The sequence below is a fragment of the Lissotriton helveticus genome, chromosome 2_1 (genome assembly GCF_964261635.1).
Source record: "Lissotriton helveticus chromosome 2_1, aLisHel1.1, whole genome shotgun sequence".
Taxonomy (NCBI): domain Eukaryota; kingdom Metazoa; phylum Chordata; class Amphibia; order Caudata; family Salamandridae; genus Lissotriton; species Lissotriton helveticus.
In genome coordinates, this window is record NC_136059.1 from 1,953,494,339 (window position 1) to 1,953,519,278 (window position 24,940).

General features: G+C 41.1%; 1 protein-coding gene across 1 annotated transcript in view; it reads right to left on the reverse strand.

Annotated features, from left to right (window-relative positions):
* The window catches only part of SLC10A7 (solute carrier family 10 member 7), a 757,514-nt gene that overhangs the window by 255,663 nt on the left and 476,911 nt on the right, over nt 1-24,940 (reverse strand). The window contains exon 6 of the mRNA XM_078676893.1: nt 11,879-11,914. Coding sequence (XP_078533019.1) covers nt 11,879-11,914 — 36 coding nt within the window. The remainder of the gene's footprint in view (nt 1-11,878; nt 11,915-24,940) is intronic.

The window sequence follows — 24,940 nt, forward strand, 5'->3', positions numbered from 1 at the left end:
AAAAAAATAAAAAAAATAAAAAAAAAATAAATAACTCCAAAAGCAGCTTAGGTACCTGAAAAATGAGCTTGTTCCACTAACCACTTTCTGATGCTTAGCGTAAACACAATATCTCACAGAACACATACATATGTGACATGATTAACTTTGTGGGAATTCCTAAACGGTCAAGACCTGTGGAGTGCAACAAGTTGTAGTCCAGGTTCATGTCTATGGTGGCAGCCTCTGTTAAGATAACCAGGTGAGCAACATGAACCTTGACTTCATGTTTACGTTGTTTAAATCCCTGTATTCAAGGCCTCATCTTTTAAAATAGGGTTGACCCTACTGTAGAATTATATACCGTATATTTCAGTGCCTTCATTTACAAAGCAGCAAACTAAACAATGGTTCCCTCAGGGAAGCTAATGGCCTACACCTCCAAGGCAACAATCATAAAATAGTAAAATCAAAACCCCAAGTTTTGAAAAAGACCTATCTTTTAATCAATATACACATATTAACATGCAAACATTAAGCAGATATATACATTGATGGTATATCAACCAGAATATTATGTCTGTACAAAAAACACACGTAGTGGGTGCTCCAAACGAACAGCGCAGTGAAAGTGATAAGTACAATAATACTATTACCAACATAATGTTGACCTAAAGAACATAAGACTGACGGAACATGCACTCAAAATGACCATATACGTTACCACATTAGTAAAACATCCATTTAAAGTCAATATAGATACACATCGATGTTTCGAACTCCAAGTGAACACTTGTCTCCGGGTCTTCATCAGGAATAGACTGGTAGATGCTTTACAAAGAAGATCAAGTATTTAGGGTTCTTGGTATTTAAATATACTAATGTGAATCCGCTGACTGATACAGCCTTTTAGGGCTTGAAACATTCTGTTTGTTATTGTAACATAGACACCTTTGTTCACAAATTTTAACTCCTCATTTTCACTGCACCATTCACTTGGAGCACCAACTGTATGTTTTCTTTTTACAGATGTACATATTCCGGTTGAGATACCCTCAATGTAGATATATATGTGCTAAATGTTTGCACATATATGTGGATATTATTATATGTGTAATAATTAAATGATAGGTCTTTTTCAAATTTTGATTTTTGACTTGACCACTTTATGATTGTTGTCTAGGAAGTGTAGGCTATTAGCTTCCGCCAAAAGAACCATTGTTTAGCTTACTGTATAGCTACCCAAGTTCCTAGGGACATCGGGTTGACCTCTATTTTGTGTATAATTCATTTACAAAGCAGCATAAAGCAGAAGATAAAGACACGTGCATGTACAACTTAAATAATATTTGAATACAACACATGAATAATAAGTTCCCATCATCATAACGAGCTAAAACTGCAGGCTGTAAAATCACTCAAGACAAACAAGGTAAAGGATGAGATGAGCATATCAAATGTCTGGAGGTATAAGCACTGCAAATCTCTCTGCCTTTATTAATCCGACTACCTCAAAACCATGAGAGCACAGTCTCAAAAATGTCACTTTGTCACATCAGTGAAACATGGGCTAAATGGTACCCAACAGCCCAAAGAAACAAGGGGACACCTTTTAACACCCATTCAATTTGTGAGAGTCTTCTGTGACACAACTGACGAGATGGTTAGTCCTCTGTGACAGCGGCTTTACTTATTTATAATGTGTCGTGCGGTATAAAGGATAGCTTCAGGGCACTTTCAGACAGTTCAGCAACAGAACAAATATTAATAACACTTATTTTCAGTAATAAATAATACATCAACATTGTCTGACAAAACCAAGATCTAGAACATAAAATAGACGACCTCAAACATGAGAAGAGCATTATGCTTAGTGCGGAATCAAAATTTGACATACAAGGTCAGCAGATGTGTTTACTTTTATTTTTGTACCCTAAGGAATATTGTTTTACAAAACGGGAGATTATTTCTGAAGCCTGTTCCAGACAAGACTTTCACGTTTCTTTGAAATACATTTAATAGTTGCATATGTTTGCATGTACAAAAACACGGTGTAAACAGAAAGAGCGAGATTGACTGCAATGATTAGAACCGATGTGGAAAGCCGCACTTGTGTCTCTGAATAAAATTGGGAAGAAAAAAAAAACAATCATACAAAAAATTGTTTGAAAGGGACGGACCAAATAAAAACACAGACACCAATTGAAAATAGGCTAGAGTGCATGGTCCATATATTTTCCCTAGCACGGAGGAATCAATTTAAAAAAGCTGTTGCTTCAAAGGCAGCACCTCAACCATATTGTTAATATAGTAAACAAACACTGCAAATTTTTTAACAATAATTAATGACTGAAAATTGCATATCGTAATGCCTGATTTCCAGTGTATACCAGCAAGAAACGCACTGGAGAGGTTATCATAAACACTGATCAGCTGCACACGTCAACCAGTGCTGGCAATGTGGAGAACAGGTACAGCACCATGTTTGGAGTGTAGACGTTGCAATAATGTATTGAACGGACCAATAATCTTTTATCAACGTAGAGGTATAGCGAGAAGGCAGAGACCTTGCAATGTGCGATTTTAGTACTGCAATAGATACTATAAAACCTCTGCGTGGTAAGACTTACAAATGGCAAATATTGAGAAAAATGAAGGTTTGTGTAAATTAACACTAGCCAACAATTTGTTCTTGAGTCCCCAAATCCAGTTTGGCAAACAATCTGCAAAGAAAAAACATACACGAGCGCAACTATCATTCTGAATATGTTAACAGATTAAAAAAGCATGCTGAGGAGGCAATATGATAAAGCTGTTCTTATGTTGAGAAAGCTGGTGGATCGACTTTTTGTACACGGTGAGTCCCACAGGGATTTTTCAGTTTGTTGTAAGATTACTAAATGAAAGAAGACAGACAGCATCAGTTGTGAAGGGTTTGAAAATACAACTAAAGACCAGCGGGAAGGAAGAAGAAATATTGTTTGTTGTTACATAACCAGAAGACACAGAACGCTTAAGATAGCTGCTGGCATCAATGGGTGGTGGAGACTCAGCAACTAACCACTTGGATGCTGTGGTACATGATATTCTCCAATGTAATTTCCATTGAAATCAATGGAAACTCCATGACGAGTTACCCTTGTCATTAGCAGCCAAGTGGAATCCTTGGTGATACTGGCTGCATTAATATTAGAAATACTTGAAAGATATGGTCTTAACAGAAACACGTTCATGACACTGTTAACTATGTATAGTAATCGCTAATGTTAGGAAGACATACTTCAGCCTGATAATTATTTGGCTTTATTATTTGATAAAGGCACATCCTGCTGAGGAAGGGGTCAAAAACTATACCAAAACGTGTATAAGCAATGTGGAAAATCTAAGGGGCAATGATTTCAAGTTAATCTTCAATCTAATTTTAAAATATGCATTGGTAAATGTTTCAGTTCACAGATGATAAAGAAAATCATTTTGGAAGCTGAACTGTACAGGGATGTGGAATTCCTATAGCCCGAAGCCCAGGACATATTGTTTGGGGTCAAGGGCAACAGGTTTTCATGTGTATTTTGTCCTTGGGACAAGTGGGCCTAATCCCCTAAAGCTGCGGTTCCCAAAGTGTGCGCCGTGATGAGCAGCCAGGGGCGCCGCAGCACTCAAGATGTGGGTGATATGCATTGCAGCCAGATTCCTCCTGCCGCTCAGCTCCTCTAACCTCTCGCTGTTCCTCTTCTGTTCTGCTCGTAATTTGACCCCGTGACCTCAGCTATTTACTTCTTACCTCGCTCTCTGATTTATTTCACTGCTCCCGCTCTGACCTGGAGAACTAAGCACTGCAGGACAGACCTGTCACTCATGCTTTTCCCCTATCGAGGCTTCTGCTTGCCCATCTCTACAGGGTGCTGGGTGTAATTCTACAAACGGACGCTTTGGAGGTGTGCAGGCAGGGGCCGTTTATCACCTCTCAGACTGAGGGTAGCAGTTTTTTATTTATTTATTGATTGATTGTTTTTATATAGCGCAGACTTTACCCCAAGGTGTCAGAGCGCTTCACAATAGGAACAGAACTGATACATGAGGAGAAAATTACAAGTGAACAAATTACAAAAGCAAACATTAAGTTACACGAGGCAGTAATGTGAGCAAACAAAATACAAGAGGTAGCAAAAGGTACATTACAGGGGGAAAAAGTGACATGTGTGCAAGTTACAAAAACGTAAAAACTAAAGTAGAGGTATAATACTGCAATAAATGGTAGACACTCAAGCACAAGAACAAACTTTATGTAGGCAATGGTGGCACTTGTGCAAGTATCTAAAGCAAACAAAATGTAAGGTAGCAAACAGTGTTAAAAGAGAAAAGTGACGTGCGCATGTTACAAACGAGTACCAAACACAGGTAGAAGGATAATACTGCAATAAGTGTCAGACACTCAAACCACAAGAATACACAGGGCAGGCACTTACATAGTCATGGAGAATAGAATTTTCTGTACTGGAAGGTCTTCCTTCAGATAATAGAGAGGGCGTGAGTTAAATTTGGAGGTGTCTTTGGAGGAGGAGAACTTTGAGGTCAGTTTTGAAGGCCTGGGAGGAGGTGGTGGTTCCCGAACACATGCAGACAAAATGGATTTTCTCTGAGAAAAAGGCCCCAAGCAGGGCGAGTTTGTCACTCCCTGGTGAAACTAGTGACTGGTAAATGGAGTGTGGCTGATCCAGGGGCCACCATGTCCTGGGGCGCCTCCGTGCAGCAATACTTTGATGAACATGCTCTCTGTTCATGACTCCAGTCTATCTGTGGCTCAAAGCTGTTCTGCTGCGCTCCCATTGTTGCTTTATGACAGGTGCCATGCACACTGCCTGAAGGCTCTTTATTAAGGATGTTATTTAGTTTTTGTACTAATGAAAGGGTTCTGTACTTGGCCCTTAACAAGTTTTTATTAAACAACTGTTCTCTTCTTATTTTGTTACAAATATGATTATAATACCTTCATTGAGTCCCAATTACTTTAAGGAAGACAACAGGAAGTACTCCCGAGGTCGGGCTTACATCCCGCCCACCGGTAAAAAAAATGGTGGGGAGCCACGGCCAACTGCCGATTAGGTCAAGGGAGCCACAGGTCAAAAAAGTTTGGGAACCACTGCCCTAAAGCACAAACCCTTTGACTGCCAGTATACAGTCCCTCATTATGGATCAGGGAAGGGCATTGACTGCAGTTACGGTAATATTCGTGTCCATGTGTTAGTGCTGTTCAAACTTGTATTTATGGGTTCATTAATGAAAAGCCTTTCTTATTAGGGAAAGTGCTTTAAGTAAATATTGTAAGCTTGGGCTCAAATACTGACAACGGTTGCAGTGTAAAAATGTGTAAACACGTTTTCAGAGTTTAGCAATAAAAGGCTATGTATAATGCTTCCAGAATGCTCCCTGGTTGGATGCAAATATTTGCAGAAGTTTGAAAGCAAGACTGATGATTCTTTGCTTTCAAAATAAAATGTTCATGAAAAAGTGCAAGTAGAAAAAAAACATTTCTCTAAATAACTGTAAAATGTTAGGTACCATTTCTTTGCAGCATCATTTAGTAACATGTGTTGATGTATGCTAGTATTTGCCCAAAAATATTCATAATGTAAAATCAGTATAAACAGTTTTATTAAGATTATGGGGAACATAAAAAATAAACAAACATTGGCAAAGTCAGTAGATCTGAAATTGGTGGTCAGCCTTTTGGTTTTGCCACTGTGTATCTTGTTTTTGCATGGTTTTTGTAAAACCTTATTGGTGTGGGAGCTGCTGAGCTCTCACCATTATAACAAACATTGGCAAAATCAAAAATACTTTTTGGGCTCAAAAAAGCACACATTGCCACAGTAGTTCCTGGCACTGAACAAAACTACTTTGTGTGCCGATATGCTCCTTGTGAAAGAGCAGGATTCTGTCACTCACAATGAAGCCAGCCAATAAAGAGAGAGAGAGAATTTTAATAAACATAAAAGGTCATGGTTAACACTAGACCTAATTAGGGGCCCAATTATTTTAAAAAGTCTCAAAATTGCACCTATGGTATATGTCAGTGCATTGAGTGCAGATGTATAGTTTTCGTGAATTAACACACACTTGCAGATGTATGCCAAGTAATAGTACTATTTGAAAATATTTGTCAACTGCATTTAAATATGAGGAAATGTTTTTACCAGCCCTGGAAGACATTTTATGTCTGCCATTGTCAGGAGTAAATTTCCAACCTTTCTCAGTATGGCAAAAGATTAGAGAAGAGTTGGTGAAAACTCTTAAAACATGCAAGTTAGTAGGTTTGCATAGACTCAAAATTGGCATTCCAACTCTGGAACTATTGCTTGCCACTACCTTCAGACCCAGTATGTAGCTCTGTGGAAATGTGGCGAAGTAAGGGAATTGCTAGTATTCAATCTCTACTATTCTATAAGCCCTAGCATAATCAGAGAGGCTATTATAAGAGCTCTTATATAATGAGATTGCTGCCATAATGAATTGTCATATTACGTGGCACAAAAGGGATAAGTGGATTTTGTTACAGGACAAGTAGATTTATGAAGCTACCTGTCACATGGACAAGTTGATATTTTATTAAATTCCACACCCCTGAGACTGTATTCCTTAAGTGTATGCACTCTGTACCATGGCAAAGTCACCCAGGGCAGCGCGTTAGTCCACTAAACGTTACTAGGGCATTTGAAAACATCTGCAAGGCACCCCAAAAGAAATTAATCAGGAAATGTGGAGGGAAGAATTACATTATATACCCACTCACAGGAATCCTACGCAAAAGCATTCTTCTAAAATGCAGCAATTTGAATATCTGGGTGGGCTGCCAGGGTCCGCTATGCAAGCCCATGTTTAAGTGCATTACTTTGGTTGGCAATCTCAAACTATCAGTCGGGGTCATGGATGTGTCAGTGATCTTTCAACTTTTTTCTTCAAAAAGAAAAATATGGAACATTAAGAAATATTCTCAACTGTGTCTTCTCAACATTGTTCTAGATTTGCTAGTGACATCACACTGCCATTCTCAGAGTTTGGGGATTGCTAATTTTCTTCTTCCCTTATTCTGGAATTTTCTGAATTTGCTATGATTACATAAAGATATTAAAACCTGTCTCTTTGCTAGGTTTGTTGTAGTGTAACTGTTGTGTGATGGCTGCATGGTCCTTCCATCCTTAGTGCTAAGAATCATTTTGATGTGTTACAGTCCTTTGATTTTCTTCTGGAGATTTTAAACACCCACAGACAGATTTTACAGTCTTCCAGTTGCTGCTTGATCTCCTGACTGGATTTACATTAGGAAGAAAGGCTACTCCTACTAATCAAAGCTCACTCAATTACAGTATTTCATTTAGGTTTAGGCGTGTCATCTCGGCCATGCGCCACATGATCATTTACTCTGATAAAGGTCAGAATTCACATTATTTGATTTTCTGTGGTGTTACTGTCAGCAAAATAATATTGCAATGCCATTTCTGGTGATGGCATTAGTATGTTAATTTGTCGTTTTAACACATGAAACTCCTTACTTTTTTGAGGGGGGGTCACAGAATGTTGCCAAACATACAAATATGCAAAGAGTATTATGTCCAAAGAGTCATACTGGGAAGACAGCACTGAACAGCAATAATAAACTAATACATGTGAATGCCTTAATAAGGCCCTCGTTTCAGATAATCTCGAGCATAACCATGAGAACCTTGAATTAAAGTTACATGGACGACTAGCAGTTGACTTGGCTATTGCACAGCTCAGGAGTTTGGGTTTAAGAGACTACAACTATATATGAACGCAAACGTGATTCAGTAGCGAAAAACACAAATACAGCACGAGGCTCAAATGAAAAAGAAATCAGGGACCCAGGTTAGAATGAAAACGAAATCAGGAGCTGTTGCTATTGCACAAGTGTAAACTTTCACCTTAATTATGCCGAGACTTACATTTCTACACTTGAATCATATAGGTCATAGTCCTACTTGGGGAGAGGGGGGGGGGGGTCGGGGGGGGGGGAATATATATATTTTTTAAACTACTGATGTAGGTCCGTGTCACCTAACACTACGGCTGTCAACGTTAACGAACTTCTACAGTTGTAGTGTATGGCAATTTGAAATATGTCACAAATATCGTATTTTGTAACTTCCTTCAGGTGGAAAACGTCATTCCACGTGACGGCTACATTGCTCTAATTTCTTAACTCTAGTGCTTAAGGTTACAAAATTAAGGGCAAATCGTGGAATACTCCCAAAAGAGTTCCCTCTATTTACATTATAACGGTCATGTCCATATTGCTAATTTTCAACTTACATATATTTATATATACACACACCCACACAAACCAACAAGGACCTTCTGATTTTTGGTAACATGCAGGTCATGTCTCGTACATGACAACATACATTGTATTCTTTCGAAATAATTGCACAACTGTTCATTCTTATTTTTCCAGTTTCACTAATACAAATAGAAGGGACGCTTCAGCACTTTTTAGCATCTCCTATATCCCTGTTATAGTATGGTGGCTGCTGAATTCCATATATGGCTCAGGACGTCAAACTTTGGCTTGTTCTAGAACAGACTTCATAATTGCTATTCATGACTATTACAATGAATACTACAGACATGTTCTTATGCACTCAACCAACAATACAGAGCAACATTTTCAAGTTATTCTCCCAAACTGGCATCACTGGGTTCATTGGACCAACACACAAAGAATATGCAAGCACACATACGGACACGCAATAGGACATCTGCATCTCTACAGAGCGGATCTTTGTATTCGTACAACACATCACAATATCGCAAAGATACTGAGCAATTTGCTAGGTGACCGATAAGGCAATCTATTAAAGACAATACAGAATCACATCTTAAATTCACAAATCTCAAGGTAAACTGCATTCCTCATACTATCTTTTTTTTATTTTCTTTATTAACATAAGCAAAAGAAAAAGCATCAGGTGACATGCATTGCTTTAACAGTAATCAATGATACATTTCCATGTGGCAAAATACTTTTAGGATAACATTAGGGATCACTGGGATTCCAACAATACTGTTTCTTCGCCAACAATCGGTGGAGTACATATATCCCCTCTGTAACCATTCCAAGCTCCCCAGATCTTACCCCATTTCCGGGGGCGCCCCCTAGAATAGTATCTTTTTTAATACCTACAGACACAAACATATTTTTGACAGAGACATCTGGGCAATATGTAATCCCAAATGACGAAATAATCTATTTTTTCATGTACTACAACTTTAACCAGGTATGACCATTGACGGTACTGTTGAATTACTATTGCATAATGAGCATATGCTGAATCTGTGATAGGTGAAGTGCTTTTAAAACGTTCTCAAACACACCACCTAATAATAATTTGGAAACCTAGGAGACCATTTTTTAAAACTGAATATTCCTGTGGTGAATGTCCACTCTACAATGTGTTTTTGTTTGAATGAAAAAGTATGGCATGAGCTTTTTTCAGATGAATACAAGTCACATGTATGGGAAATTCACGGTCTCTAAGAATGTTTCATTTAAGCAGTCCAATTGTGCAATATAAACATCAACAACTGTAAAAACAAGATGCATAAACCATTTGTTCTAGTCAATGATAGCTTAATCTTAATGATGTAGCTTTCCTGTTGAATCAAATCAATCAAAAACGTATTATATTAATCTAATGTCATAGCAATATAAAACACATTTTTAGACTATTAAAAAAAAGCCATAGTTAAGCACTGTACACTTAATTAGGCAACACAAATCAGGTAAACGTCGGCTCCCCTACAATTGTTACTCAAATAAAAACAATGTACCCATCTCTTATATACCATGCTTGCACAAATATAATGCTAGTGCATTACAGCTATTATCCTATGATCTATAACGAAGAATAAAACCATCAACACTTTTAAGTATTTTATATTTTCTAAAAAGGAGGAGTGACCACTTCTTGCAAGGTCCTATATTCTTAGCCCAAAACAGCAGATCGTGCATACATCCACCCCCAGCTTCAATCACATTGAGTGTTGCTACACAGATACATATCGTATTTTGCTCTGTATTCATTAATCAGAAGCATACCTAATTGCAATTTGAAGTAGTTCGAGCACGTGCATTGGTGTAAATCCAGCCTAAAAATTGTGCTGCCCCCTTATATTCCTTATTTGTTAAATAGCTGGTTAACATTGGGCTGTTTGGGTTGATTTACTAATATTTTTAATTTTCAATGCCCAGTAAATCTCTAAAATCATTAATATTGTATCGAGCCTAAGGAGCACTGCATTAAACCATGGATCTACCCTAGCTATTAAGTATATCTCTAATATGTATAACCCAAACATGCTGGGATGTGCCATTAAGTGTGATCACTTCCTCAACTGACTTTATTGAAGCAAAAGTGTGACAGTCCCTGTTTTGGCCAGTGTAATGCCAGGCCAACACTATACTATCAGAGACATGGTTGCCAATGGTGTTCCTGGTCCTAACCTGAACAATGATCCTAAAAAGTTATTTTAGACTACCTGGATCTTTTTTTGTGTTGGTGCAAATCCAAAGTTCTGCTCCATAAATTCAAATCAATACCAGTTTATGTTTATAAACATGTTGAACCATAGATGCTAACCGACTACCTAGTGTATGTTTACAACATAGGGCTGTATTGGCAGTGTGACAATGTGATAACCTCGATAAAAAAAAATTTTTTTAACGTCTTCATAGTGTGAGAGATCACCCTTGTTTGTATAACATACATTGTACAGCGACAGGAGGTCAAAATGAGAGAGTTGATACCCAGTTCCCAAATAAACTCTTTATCATAATCAACACAACTGCGGGGGGTAGTACCTAGCGCCCTTCTTGCAGTCCATGGTCTTTATCTGTTAATCACCCTGATAACTGATTTCCCATAAGTTTCTGGCACACTTGAGGCAAAAGGTAATTTTGCTAATGTATGCTTGAGTCACCTAAAGCTACAACTGTAGATGTTCGCAATCTGGAAATTCACAATGAACAGGCAAGGCAAATGTTTGTGAGAACAAACAAAACCACAACTCTGTCCGTGTCCATGCCTTTGCAAGCATCGTTCCCTGGAGGTCACAGCTCATAGAAGTCTGCAGATCTGGAATTTAAGTCACCACTGTAACAAAAGCAACTACACTAAACATACACTTACATTGAACTTACTCTCTTAAAAGGTTTTCTTAATCTGGGCAGGGTGGAGGTTGTGTGTGGTGTGTGTTGAGTGAAGAGATCACTTAGGAAAGGTAGGCAAAGCCAGTTCAAAGTAGCAAAGAACACGTAATGTAAAGAAAGGTCTATGCCAACGAAGGATAAAATCCTTATTCAGTTTTGACTATTGTCAGGAGAATAGGAGCAGTTTGTGCTTCTGATTTCTGTATAAAGTCCTCCGATCTCATCATGAAATGTCATGAATCATACGTGAGCAAATGTTGGGCACCAATTGTTGGTTACTTTAGACTTTTGTTCTCTAAATACGGAATACCATTCCTGTATATAAAGCCACTTACGTACAGGCAAAACAATGAGTTTGGAACTGTCCCACGGCAAAGTGAAATTTTTTAATGGAAAACAGAGTTCTTCCAATCTAGAAAAAGTAATGAAAGAATCAGCATCCACTTCCTTGGCCATATCAAAGTTCCTGGCTCGGGAGTGGCTGGTTACAAATAGGTATAAGGATGAAATAGGAGTAAGCTCAATTAACTTGTCTGAACCCTTGAGAATAGACAGAACTTTCTATCTTTTTTTACCACCTATTTGACCCCTCTGTGAAGGGAGCCCACGCTGTTCAAATATTGACTGGGAAGTGATGACATTACTGACAATCAATACTTTAAAAAAAATACTCACAAACAGGAGGAGAAGCAGTGGAGTTACGACGATTCCCTGAAAGAAACAAAGATGTAACGGTTAGCCTCTGCTTTGCTGACAGCATACTTTCCTATCTTGTTGATGCCCATTAGAGAAATGTTGTTTTAACATTTCGGAATGTGCCCAATACTTGATGCGCTTTCTTCTACTTCAAATCGCAGCAATTTCTATCCACACCAAGTACAAAAGACAACCAAAAATATGCATCCACATAATTTCCACAACTATCATTTGTTTTTTCAAAATATGTAAAGTTACATTAAAAACAAAAAAAATCTAATTTCTTCTGAACTTTTAACATGATCTTGTCAAAGACGTATGTGTTTAAAGTACATGAAAAGCAGGCAAGAAGAGCTTTCAAAGCGTGAGGCACTCCTTGGGTGAAATGAGCGCAAACGCAAAGGAAAGAGATCAGTCCCAGAAGTAAAGGGGAAAAACTTTCGGGGTACAGCCACACAGGAATGGTAGCACGGCACACAGAGCCACAACAGACAGACAAAGGCAGAAGCCTGCCGCCATTTTGTTTTAAATGTGGGAGGTAAACAGAAAGGAGCAAGTCCAGCTAGGAGGACACAAAGCCCAGCAGAAGAAGCAAAGGCAAATGGAAACTAATGGTGGACAAGAGGAGCCAGGATGGAAGTAAAGCCATAAAGAAGGGTGAAGAGGTGGAGGCAGTGCTGGAATTAGAAATACAAATACTTTTGAACCTCTAAATTGGGGGTCAAAGTGTGGCAGAGAAAAGAGGATGGAGTGACACGGGGCGAAGCTTGAAAAGCAGACTCTGACAGTTAAGTTGTACCTTTATTTTTCTAAAAATCTGTCACAAAGAAATTGGCAACAAGGACATATGCGACAGTAAATCTGTTCTAGATTATTTGATTGGCCACAAAGATGTTACATTTTAAAATATGTTACAGTTATAATGCAGCTGCTGCATAGATTATAGTGTGCCCAGCAATTTTGAAGGGATTAGAATAGTGATAAGATAAATCTAATGGTTAACACAGTTCTGGGAGAGTTATGTGTTTTGTCCAGTCACACTTTTGACTCCAAGCAGCACAGAGGGTTAATGTGCCCTATTTTATTTAACGAGATAAGTGGGCTACTGCTTTTAACAGTGAGATAATGTTAATTCCAGTTTATTAAATTGCAAGCGTTCTAATATAGCACAGTGATCTGTTAGTGGCATCAAGGAGTGGCATGCAAACTGTAACTCTTCGGTTTAGATCCTTATTGGTTTTTTTCTCAATCTTCTTATTCTTAGATTGCAAATAAAGATTCCTTAAGAAAGTAATAAAGTCGTGTTAGTACAGACAACCACAATCACTGCGTTATGTTATATATCCTGACTTTGTGTTTATTTATTTATTTATTTATTTAATTTGTATGGCGCGTTATAACCACAGGGGTCTCTAAGCGCTGTCTGACCATATTTACGTGATAGATGTTATAATCACTTGAAACCAGCTGTACACCTAAGGTCTACTCCATGCTTGTTTGAATAGTGCGGTTTTTAATTTTTTTCTGAAGGGAAGTAAATTACTCTCCTTCCTGAGCTCTGGATCCAATTTGTTCCATAGGGCTGGGATTGTGTTGGAGAAAGCACGGCCCCCCACCGTGGTCAATTTAAAGCGGGGCTGAGACAGGAGAGTGGCGTCCGACGAACGCAAAGTCCTACCCGGTATGTAAGGGGATAGTCGGGATTTTAGGTATTTTGGTGCTTTGCCATGCAAAGCCTTGTGAGCAATGCACATCCCTTTGAAGACAATTCTCTGGCGAACTGGTAGCCAGTGTAACTCCTGCATCAGGGGAGAGGCATGGGCATTTCTAGGTTTTTTAAATATCAGCCGAGCTGCATCGTTCATGACTCCCTGTAGTTTGTCCAGCAGCCGCTGTGGCAAACCTAAATAAAGGGAGTTCCCGTAGTCCAGCCTAGCCAGAATTGTGGCTGAGACCACGTGTCTCAAGGTAGAGAATGAGAGTAGGGCCGCGATCTTCCTAAGTTGTCTTAACAAGCCTATACTGGTGCCTACTACGGTGGTAACTTGTTTTTCCATGGATAATTTATTATCCACATATAGGCCTAGGCTTTTAACTGCAACTGCCGGCTTTGGGGGTACACCCAGCTCCATTGGCCAAAATTTATCACTCCAAGGGTTACCCGAGATGGAAATGGGTAATACTTCCGTTTTATCCGGGTTGACTTTTAAGGAGTTCTCGGACATCCAATTGACTGTGGTTTTCAATATGTCCTGTAGCCTGGTGGGAGCTCCTGGCCCATCATCCAGCCGGATGATTATCTGGGTGTCATCGGCATAGTTGTACACTAGGCAGTCCATCCTATTCAGGAGAGCAATTAGTGGTTGCAGGTAGATGTTAAAAAGTAGTGGAGACAAGGCAGATCCCTGGGGGACCCCGCAGGTGATCGGAGCAGGGGTGGAAAATAGATCCCCCAGCTGTACTCGTTGTGTCCTACCCTGCAGAAATGAAGAGAGCCATGCATGTGCTGTACCCACGACGCCAAAGGATCTCAACCGCGACAGAAGCTGTTTATGGCACACGGTGTCAAACGCCGCGGAGAGATCCAATAGTACCAGGGCGCTCGGTGTTTTTACATCAGCTCGCATCCTTAGCTCATCCAAAATGGATAGCATAACTAGTTCCGTGCTGTGATTAGCACGGAACCCTGCCTGATTAGTCTCCAACAGGTTGTTACTCTCTAGATGGCCTGATAATAGAGCTAACACATGCTGCTCAATTACCTTGGCCAAGAAAGGCAACTGGGAGATGGGCCGAAAATTTTTCAGACATTTTGTGTCTGCTCCAGGTTTCTTCAATAAAGGGATCAGGCGAGCCTCTTTAAAAGCTGAAGGGATCTGTCCTGTCCGGAGAGAGGTGTTCAGTAGGTGCAGAACCTCTTCCTCTATTCCTGGCATTGCCATCTTGAATATGTCAGGCGGGCAGGGGTCCACCAAGGAGCCTGATTTGACTCGGCCTGTGATTTTAAGTAATTCCTGTTTGGAAATAAGAGATAGCTCAGCTAGAGGTGGAATGTTTAGCGGGCCAGTGAGGTCCGGTATGTGCGGACATTCGAGGGGTGTTTCTCCCGACCATTCACTCTCAGCATATACAGCTAGATAAATCAAGCTCAATTGCGCTCGCAAAGGGCCAGATTCTGAGAATCTGGCCCTTTGCGAGTGCAATTTTTGCATTTGGGATTCATCATCCCAAATGCAAAATTCGCTAATAAAGAATTCGCACATTTGCGAGGAATTGCATTTAAGGAATCTCTATTTGAGATTCCTTAAATGCAATTCATGAACCATATTTACATTGCGAAATCGCAATTTTTGGTCGCTATTTACCACGAAGTCTGACTTCGTGGTAAATAGCGAAAAAATAGAAAAAAGCACTTTAGTGCATTTTTCTCATTTGCATGTTACACACACACATGTCCTTTGGACATGTGTGTGCGCAACACCTGTGTAAATTTGCATATCAGGGGTGCTACAGGGTGTCCTTTGAACACCCTGGCACCCTTGAAATCGCAATCTTATTTGCGATTAGCTAATTGCTAATCGCAAATAAGGAATCAGCGGGAATCGCAATAAATATTGCGATTCCTACATGAATCCCGTTTTGCGAGTGTGTAATAGCGATTCCTTATGAATCGCTATTATAGACTCGCAAAACGGGTCTTTGATGAATCTAGCTGATAATGTCTAATAGAATGGATGGTATGCGATTACTTCACTTTATAACCATTGTTCTCTAATGTAACATTTCCTGCACATTGATTTACAAGCTTGAATGATTTATTCTTCCTATGTGTGTGATATATATACTCCAAAAGCCTACACTGGTATAAGTAACAGAATAAAAAACAATTAAATGAAAAACTAGAGGTACCATTTAAACCAATATTTGCAGAATGACTCATACAGAGAGATAAATGCTGCATTCTTACACTGATGGCATATCTCTTACATAGGAAGTAGAAGATCTTTAAAAACCTGCCTCCAATATTTTCACTTAAACACTTGTGAAGGGGTAGCAAGCTGTGTGCATTTTTTCCATTCTACTGCATTTGGATCTAGGTGTAAGGCTCCAGAGAGCTCCCAGCCAGAATGATACGTAAACAAAAGGAGAGCCGGTGGTCCTTTTGCTTTGGGCCCAGCTGGTAGCTAAAATTAGAGAGCCTCCTTGCCACTGCATGTTTCAGCCCCTAACGGAATAGACACAACGTGTGGACCCAATGTCGTAAAGTAACACCAAGAAAATTGAGTATATTTCTCTGGGTCGGTCCAACGGAATCACTCCACTTTCCAGTACTGTGTGGGAGGCAGGAAGCATGCTGCCCACCTATTCAAATAATTAACTACTTGACGAAATTAAGGCTAGAATTACTTGACGAAAATAAGGCTAAAAGAAAATATTGTAATTAATAGGCTTCGAATATGAAATACTCTAAGCGATGCATTGGCATAAATGAGGCAGATTCCAAACTGGTAAGTACTTAACACTAACAGTAAGTACTTTTTTATCCCCAACTACTCCCTGTGACTCGACTTCATTAGGCAAATGGCACGTGCGCTTCGGACCTAGGCTGGGGCTGTCCACTTCTGTCCATAACTGAGCATATGCCCTTCTGAACACGAGGTCGATGTGCAATTTTCGCATCATCCAAGCGGCAGGAAAGTGTTAAGCTTTCAGATTGCCGCCGGAATGGTGCCAAAATCGCGAAGGACACTCACTTTCAAGCCATCCATTTACACCTCTGATGTGAAAGACTGACTGAATATATTTCAATGATTTTGATGGCGATAAAAGAAACCCGTACAGAACCCCGGCCTGGCTGAAACAAGGATTCGAAGAGAAAAAAATCACGCCGTCGACCTGGAAACTGACTTTCAGAGCACTCAACGTGTTAGCCGCCCTGTATCACCCACACGTCACTCTTTCATCTTTTACACCGGTCACAAATGTCAACAATCCCCTTCCTTTATCTTCGCTTAAAGAAATAACAGAATACTTTCGAATGCCTGGCAGCCTGACGTGCTGCTCTAAACCACGTCCTCCAGCCCGTGGCCTCAAATGGATTGTAAACTGAGTCCATCCGTACATTAGATTGCCATGTCCAGTGGTCTACTACAGCACCAAAGCACCTTATTGTGAATCTCCTCACTCCACCCCCATTAGCAGTAGAACACAATTCTAAATTGAATAAATAAATAAATAAATAAATAAATAATAGATGGACATGATCTCAGTGGGAGGAAGACTAGCTGTGTTACAGGGCACAGAAGCTGCTGGACTCATCTGAGAGTTCTAATTTGAGGCCTTATAACATTAACCCACACTGCCCCTGATCGCCTCTGCATCTTCCCCAATTTAAATATGGGAATCCCTTAAACTTTAAAAGGCAGAGCATACGATCGCAGGACTGTCACTAGGGAATACCGTGGTGGAAATGGCAAGCACTAGCAAACCGTAGGTACAAATTTACCTTGATAAAGGATGCTTACTTAAGTGCTCGGGCATAAGCTATACATGGACCTAAATGGAAAAATGTTATGTTAACTCAGAACAAGACAGTCACCTTGTCAGAGCTGCTACCACCCCCCAGTAAGCACACTACGTAGGTGCTCTTTAATCCCCTTCATGTTCATGAATGTCAAGAGAAGGTGGCCCACCATTACATAAACTACTATCAATTCGGCCATAATTAGCAAATTAATTCTAACATGCTGGATTTCACCAGGACGTTGCTTGATCAGGGAACTCCATCACATCTCTGAGATGAGTTAAATTCCTCTCACACAAGTTCTAATCTGTTCTAAGTAACATTTAATGGAGCTTTTGTAACTTTTAAGTGTACCTTCCAACTTGTACATCATCATCAAGAAGGCCTGGGGTGAACAATTTCCATTGAGGCTGAAACAAAATATCTTTTCGTGTGTATCCAGATAGACTGGTTTGACACTCTCACAACAGGAAACAGCCTTTGCAATGCAACCATTATTTATTTATTTGTTGGTTTGTATAGCGCTTGAATCGACTCCGCCTGGAGTATCTCTGCCCTTTTGGAGGCGGTAATAACAGAGTGGTGAATGAGCGAGTGGAAACTAGATCTCATTTCTGAATAAAACAGTTTTCAGGAGTTTCCGAAATGTAAGATGTTCTTTACATTGTCTCAGAGACAGAGGGAGTTTGTTCCATAGAATGGGTCCGGTGATAGAAAGAGCTTTACACCCGTGTCTGGTTTTTTTGGCACGGGGGACCACTAAGAGGAGGTTGTTACTGGACCTAAGAGATCGAGTTGGGATGTAAGGGACGAATTTCCGCTCGAGATAGGCGGGCCCCTGTCCATTTAGACATTTATGGATCAGACAGCATATTTTAAATTTGGCTCTTTGTCGTATTGAGAGCCAGTGCAGCTGCTCAAGGAGAGGTTTGGAGGCAGTTCTCGGGGGGGCATTGAGAACAAGGCGAGCTGCCGTGTTCTGAATGACCTGTAGCTTCGTCAACACCCCTTCATTGGCAGAAAGCAACAGGCCATTACAGTAGTCGATCCGACCTAGGATCAGTGCTTGAACAAGGGTTTTCCTTGTAAAGTCAGGAAGCAAAGGGAAAACTTTGCGTAGGAGGCTGATGGTATGGAAGCATATTCCTGAAACATAATTTGTGTGTTGTTTAAGTGACAGATCCTGGTCGAATCGAATACCCAGGTTCTTCACGACCTGTTTGGGTTCAGGAACTGCTCCAAGGTCTTGTGGCCACCACTCCGGAGTCCATAGCATTTTAGCCTCCCCAAACAACATTACCTCAGTTTTGCTGACGTTGCACTGAAGGCAGTTGGAGGACATCCAGTTTGCCACTGCTTTCATGCCTGAGGAAAAAGAGTTTCTAACATCAGCGGAGAGAGTCTTAAAAGGGAAGAGGAGCTGTGTGTCATCAGCGTATGATATGGGGATGAAGCCATACCTGCGCATCACTCTTGCCAGGGGTGCCGCATAGATATTAAAAAGGGTTGGGCTTAAACAAGAGCCCTGTGGCACCCCTTTTGAGATCTCCACTTCCGCTGAACGATACGCACCCATGGTGACTCTCTGGGTGCGATCAGATAGAAAACTCTTCAACCAGTCAAGGGCTTTGGTCTTAATGCCAGCGTTCGACAACCGTTCAGTCAAGATGGTGTGAGACACGGTGTCGAACGCTGCCGAGAGGTCTAATAGAACCAAGATGACTGATAGGCCCTTGTCCTGGTACATGTGTAAATCATCAGTGACAGACAGGAGGGTGGACTCCGTACTATGTTTTGGCCGGAATCCAGACTGAGAGTAGTCAAGGGTGCCAGCAAGTTCAGTGTGTCTAGACAAGTGCAGGTTTACATGTTTTTCAATTAGTTTCCCCAAGAATGGTAGTAGGGAAATGGGCCTGAGGTTGGCTAGGTCAGTCCATGGGGTAGCGGTATTTTTCCTGATGGGTCTGACAAGGGCTCGTTTCCAATCTTTGGGGACGGTACCTGAACTGAGTGAAAGATTCACTAGTTTTTCAATCGTTGGGCTGAGTTGTTCTGCTAGGACAGGCATTATCCTGGCAGGGATGGTGTCCTCCGGACTCCCACTCTTAATCTGTAGAATTAGTGAGGAGGTTTCCTGTAAGGAGATGGGGGGAAAGGTATCAAGTGAGTGTACATTGAGTTTAGGTTCCGTATCTGTCTGGAAAAGTATCAGATCTGTGGAAATTATCATGTTGGCACCAACTATTTTATCGTAAATTTGATCAATTTTGTCGGTGAAAAAGCACGAAATTTCGTCACATAACTGTTGAGATGCCATCTCAGAGGACTCGCATGCAGTTGGCTTAACAAAGGTTTGTAAGATTTGGTAAAGTACCCTAGGAGAATTCCCTGCATCATTTATTTGTGATGCAATGTGGGTTTTGCGTGCTACACGAATAGCTTTGTGGTAGAAAGATAGTGCATCCCAATACTTTTCCTTGTCCTCTTGTAGGTGGAAGGTTCTCCACCTTTTTTCTAGTTTTCTGGCTTTTAGTTTTAGTGTCCTTAAGTGGTCAGAAAACCAGATTTCTTGTTTTTTTGCCGGTCTTGGTTTAAACTGTTTCAAAGGGGCAATTTTGTCTATGACTTCCTTAGTTTCCTCTTCGAATTTATTGAGGGCGGTTTCAATATTATCTTGAGGTACGAAGAGGGGGGGGTTATATTTTTCCTTAAAGGTGGTGTCAGTGACTTTGTGCCACTGTCTGCGGACACTTGGAAGTAATGTTGGACGTGAAGGGGTGGGTACATAGTAGGGGGTGATAAAATCTACAATAAAATGGTCCGTCCAATTGACCTGTGTTGCAGGGGGACAGGAGACAAGCGGGACGTTGGAGAATATCAGGTCTAGGGTATGACCTGCCTGATGAGTGGGCCCACGGTTCCTCTGTATAAGTCCTAGAGAGGACAGGTCAGTTAAAAGGGATTGTGCTTCGCTACAATCCGATCTCTCACTATGTACATTAAAATCTCCGACTAATATGAACTCTCTATCGTTGTTAACATGTGGGGCTAATAGCTCTACCAGCGTGGTGGAAAAGTTATGACAGGGGCCAGGTGGGCGATATACTAGGGCGCCCTTCTGACTTTCTTTGGGGGACCGAGTTATTTTGAAGACTAGAAGTTCGATTTCAGAGGTACTTAGTTCTTCTAGGACCGAGATAGTAATTTCTTGTTTGTGCACAATAGCAATCCCACCACCTAATTTAGTGGGACGGTCTAATCTGACTATTTTGTAGTTACTCGGTATTCCCAGAGTAATAGCAGGGGTACAGTGTGGTTTCAGCCATGTTTCTGTAAGGTAACATATGTCTGGATGTTTAGACGAAATTAGATCCCAAACCTCTACGGAGTGTTTGGAAAGTGACCTGATATTACAGAGGATATTTATCCTTCCTAAGGGGGAGTATTGGTTCTCGGCAGCCTTAGTAGTAGTAGGAGTAGGAATCAGGGGCTTGGAATATCTCAGATTGTGAGTCTTCCTCAGATGCGTGGAAAACTGGGAGTGGCAATGGTGGCAAGAGAAAGGGCCTTCAACCTCAGGGAGAACGCCACATCTGAAGCCTAATGATGGGACGGTGTTGAGTCCCAATAGTACCTGTGAGGTGTAGCATATCCTTTTCATGGGGTTAGTTTGAGGCATAGTTTTGACAGCCTCCAGGCCCCTGGCCGCGTCCTGTCGCGGACGGGCGCAGACGGGCTGGTCTTTGGCTCGTCTTAGGCGCAGACGTGGGCGCCCCTCTGCGCGCACCCGCTGCGCACTTGAGCCGACGAGGGGCTAAATAGCCCTTCCAAAGTGATAGGCTAGAGCGCTAACCGCTCGACTGACCCGGGGTGCCTGGGCGTGTCTGGCTCGTACCTGTCCCGCCCTCCGCTCAACGGTATAGGATACCGAGTCGGACCAGGGCGGGCAGGCTGCAATACTGAGCTCAGACTTCTACGAAGAGCCCTGAAGCCCCTGACAGTTCCGGGGGGATAGGGGATGAGTGGTAAGTGTGGGATTTAAAATTAGCAGTCAATTCTATTCCCAATTGTAAGAGCGTGAGTGGTTTAAAATTCGTGAATATCAATTTTAAACGGCGCAAGTGCTTTAAAATTCTTAATCAATTTCCAACAGTCTCAAAGTCTGCAACGTGCTCTACAATATTAAAAATGCAGTTTCCGATTTCACAGGCATTACCTGGCACCAAGCGGGGTCGGGAGACACTGCCACTGTCCTTCCCTTACCGCATGCCATTACATCGCATGCCGTTGCAACGCAAAAGGTGTGCAGCAGTGGGTAGAAGGTATTAGATGAAACTCCAACACCTTCCCTACTGTTCCACACACTGGAGTTGGAATAGAAAATTAATCTATTCCAACTTCAGCACTCCCCTGACAGAAAGATGGGGTTAAGGTATGCGTTGTAACGGCATGCGCTGTAATGGCATGCGTTGTAACGTCACATATCCCTCTCACGACCGCTGAGTGCAATTCATGGTTGTATTGATATGTTTTATCTCAACTAAGTTCCGCACTTTGATCTCCTGAGCATGAATTACTCTATCAAATGCTCAGAAATTACAGTTTACGATCATCACTGAATCATATTCTACTCCTAATGAACATACCATAAACAAATCATCCTATACATAAAGCTTCGTACATCTAAATGTGTTTGCTTTTAATTAGTTAGGTATTTATAAAGGCGTAAACGTGGTCTAACCCTAAGGTATAACAGTGTGGCACAAGCAACTTTGAATACACAACAATACAAAATGAACAAACTTAAGAAGTTCGTAAACTTGGAATAATATATTTAGTTAATGGACAGGTTCTTCCTAAACACATCCCTCATTCCCCAAATAGCTGTGTCTCCAGGGCTTTCCTGAACACATGGAGATAAGAGGGGGTTGTCCAAAAGGGGGTGTTATGCTACATATACTGTGTTGCTTATGCTACCCTGGTAACTACTAAGGCTAAAGTTGTTAATGCTATACTCACTGTTCTTATGCAGTTAAATATCCATATGTGAAATAGTTAACTACATTATTCTTACGTTTTAGAAATTCTGAAACCTAATAAAATGATTACATCGCCCTTTCAATTTTCTTATATTTCCTGTAGTGGATCTTAATTGGATCGCGTGTTAGGTTCCACATTTTTGCCAGTGGCTGTTAAAGGGTTACCCCTACTCATTAACAATACAAACACATGCACAAGTGAAAAACAAGTCAACAGAGAGGTATATGTGACCGAGATCGAGGTGTCGGGCGCAAGAATCATCTCCAGTGAGCTGAAGAATCAATGTATAGCACGGTGTGTATGTTGTGCATAAATAAGTGCAAAGAGGTTAAGACCATGAAGGTAGCTGATGGGCAAAAGTAATGGATCTAGGTGAATCCAGCATGAATAATTCCATGTGGTATCACACCTGCTAACAATTCAGTGCATTCCCTCATCAGCCATTGTAACACTGAGCAGATTATACACCTAGTTTTAATAAGGAGATCTAATGTAGGCTGTGCTCGTGTTGTGTTACATATTCCGTACAGTTTTTGTAGTTTCACTTTTGTAGTTTCCGTGTATTTTTACAGTAATCTGGAATACATCTGATTACATTTGATTTAAAGAAACACAGCTGAATGGTAGGGCTAATGCAATGCAATTTCGGTACTGGCAGAAAACCTTTTACAGACCATTTAAAATACCTTTAAGATGTTGAGGAAGAGGACAGGGCATCGCTATTCCATACTGCCGTGAGGAGGTGGGTAATGTTCAGCAGATTTACAATGGAAGCGACTAAGGTGAAAGGGACCACAGGAGATATATACTGTGGGAAAGTGTGAGCAGAGAGTTGCAGGGAACTCACCTGTTCCCAAAGCAACACAGGACTTAAAACTCTACATGCAAGGTCCACTGGAACCAACACATTCCTCATGCAGAAGACAACCGCGTGACAGTAGTGCACAAAATGTCAATATTGTATCAAGATTTTCAACTGAATACCAGAGGAAGGAGTGCATCATAGACAGAATCCTACTGAGAATAACTTCAAACTGTGCAAGCCACGCGACAGCCACCTGTATAGGTCATCACCCTACTATGCGTATGTGCCATCACCACCATTCTTTCCATAAGGTCCCTGCATGTTTTCTTTTTAGACTGAAATTGAGGGTCTCCAAACTTGGTCAACGGGCCTAAGTGAAAATCTAGTACTCCTTGAGGGGTGTATCTTACGGCAGGGCGATACCTTAAATTAGCTTCTTCACCCTGTAATCTTTAAGGTACACACCATCCACTTTATCAAGGTAACTGGCTCGTTGGATCAAGTCTAGTTTTGGGGTGCAGCAGCTGTTCCCCTTGGTAATGCCTAGTGGTCTCCTGTGTAAATGAAATCCAGTGACCCCAGGAAAAAAGTGACCTTTTTGGGTTTCATGTTGTTTAATTAAAGTTAATGCTCACAATGTATTGATTGCCTTTGCAATAATTACTGCAAACACTGGGAGGAGTGCAGATGGAAAGTTGGCACACCCATCGGTAGGAGCACTCCTAGATGAATGAGGACAACTTTAGTACATATTTTTATTATAAGTTGCAGGCTGTCTTGGCCACAAGGAAACCACAGTGATGAACCATCGACCCACTTCTTCCTCCTTTTTGCTTTGTGTCTAGGGTGGAAGGCAATATTTGGTTATGATGTTCATAAAGTACTCAAATGTCTAGACGCCATCTCAGAGTGCTGTCAGGAAGAAAGAGGAAGGGAAAGGATCTTCATTTCATAGGTGACACTATATATCAGTTGTGAATATAAAACAATGTTTTTCGCCAGAACTGACCGCTTGAAAGCGCACCACTATTGTCAAGCTGAGATGAGCAAATCTGTTCCTCTCTGGAGCATCAAACTCTAAGATTGTACTTGAACTGATTGGCAGTGGGCTGTTGCCCAAACACCAAGAACAGTGAACGTGAGCTGTAGCACCCATCAAACAAAGGAAGGATCTCCATTGGCACTGACCTGCTTGGATCCTGCTACAATGCTTCCTTAAAGTGGAGATGGATACTGCCCATTTCCTAGACGATAGAACCAAAACTGAAGCCCTTCTGAAGCACTGCTGTTGGTGACCTCACATACATGAAAAACCCCAACCAGTCCCCAAAAAGTCCAGAGATGCAGACCCAGAATGCCAAGATGCCCTATTAACTCCGAACAAGAAACTGCAGGATAGGATTGTTAAGATCAACCTACAAGTACTAATGAGTTGAATCGTTACTGTCCAATAAGCGCACTCTCTCCCAGAACTGATGTCATGCTTTCTTGTACAGTTTTGTGGGGACCCCCAACTCGCCTCTTGAATGGTACCAGCTAGCTTCTTTCCACCAGGCCAGTGCCTGCTCCAGCTGCTGCCTTATGAGTCTAAAATCTGAACAGACCAGTCTATTGAGTCCTGTCTAACAAGCTTCTCCGTCTGTGTAGTGCTCCCCTGGGCTCAAGAAGTAGA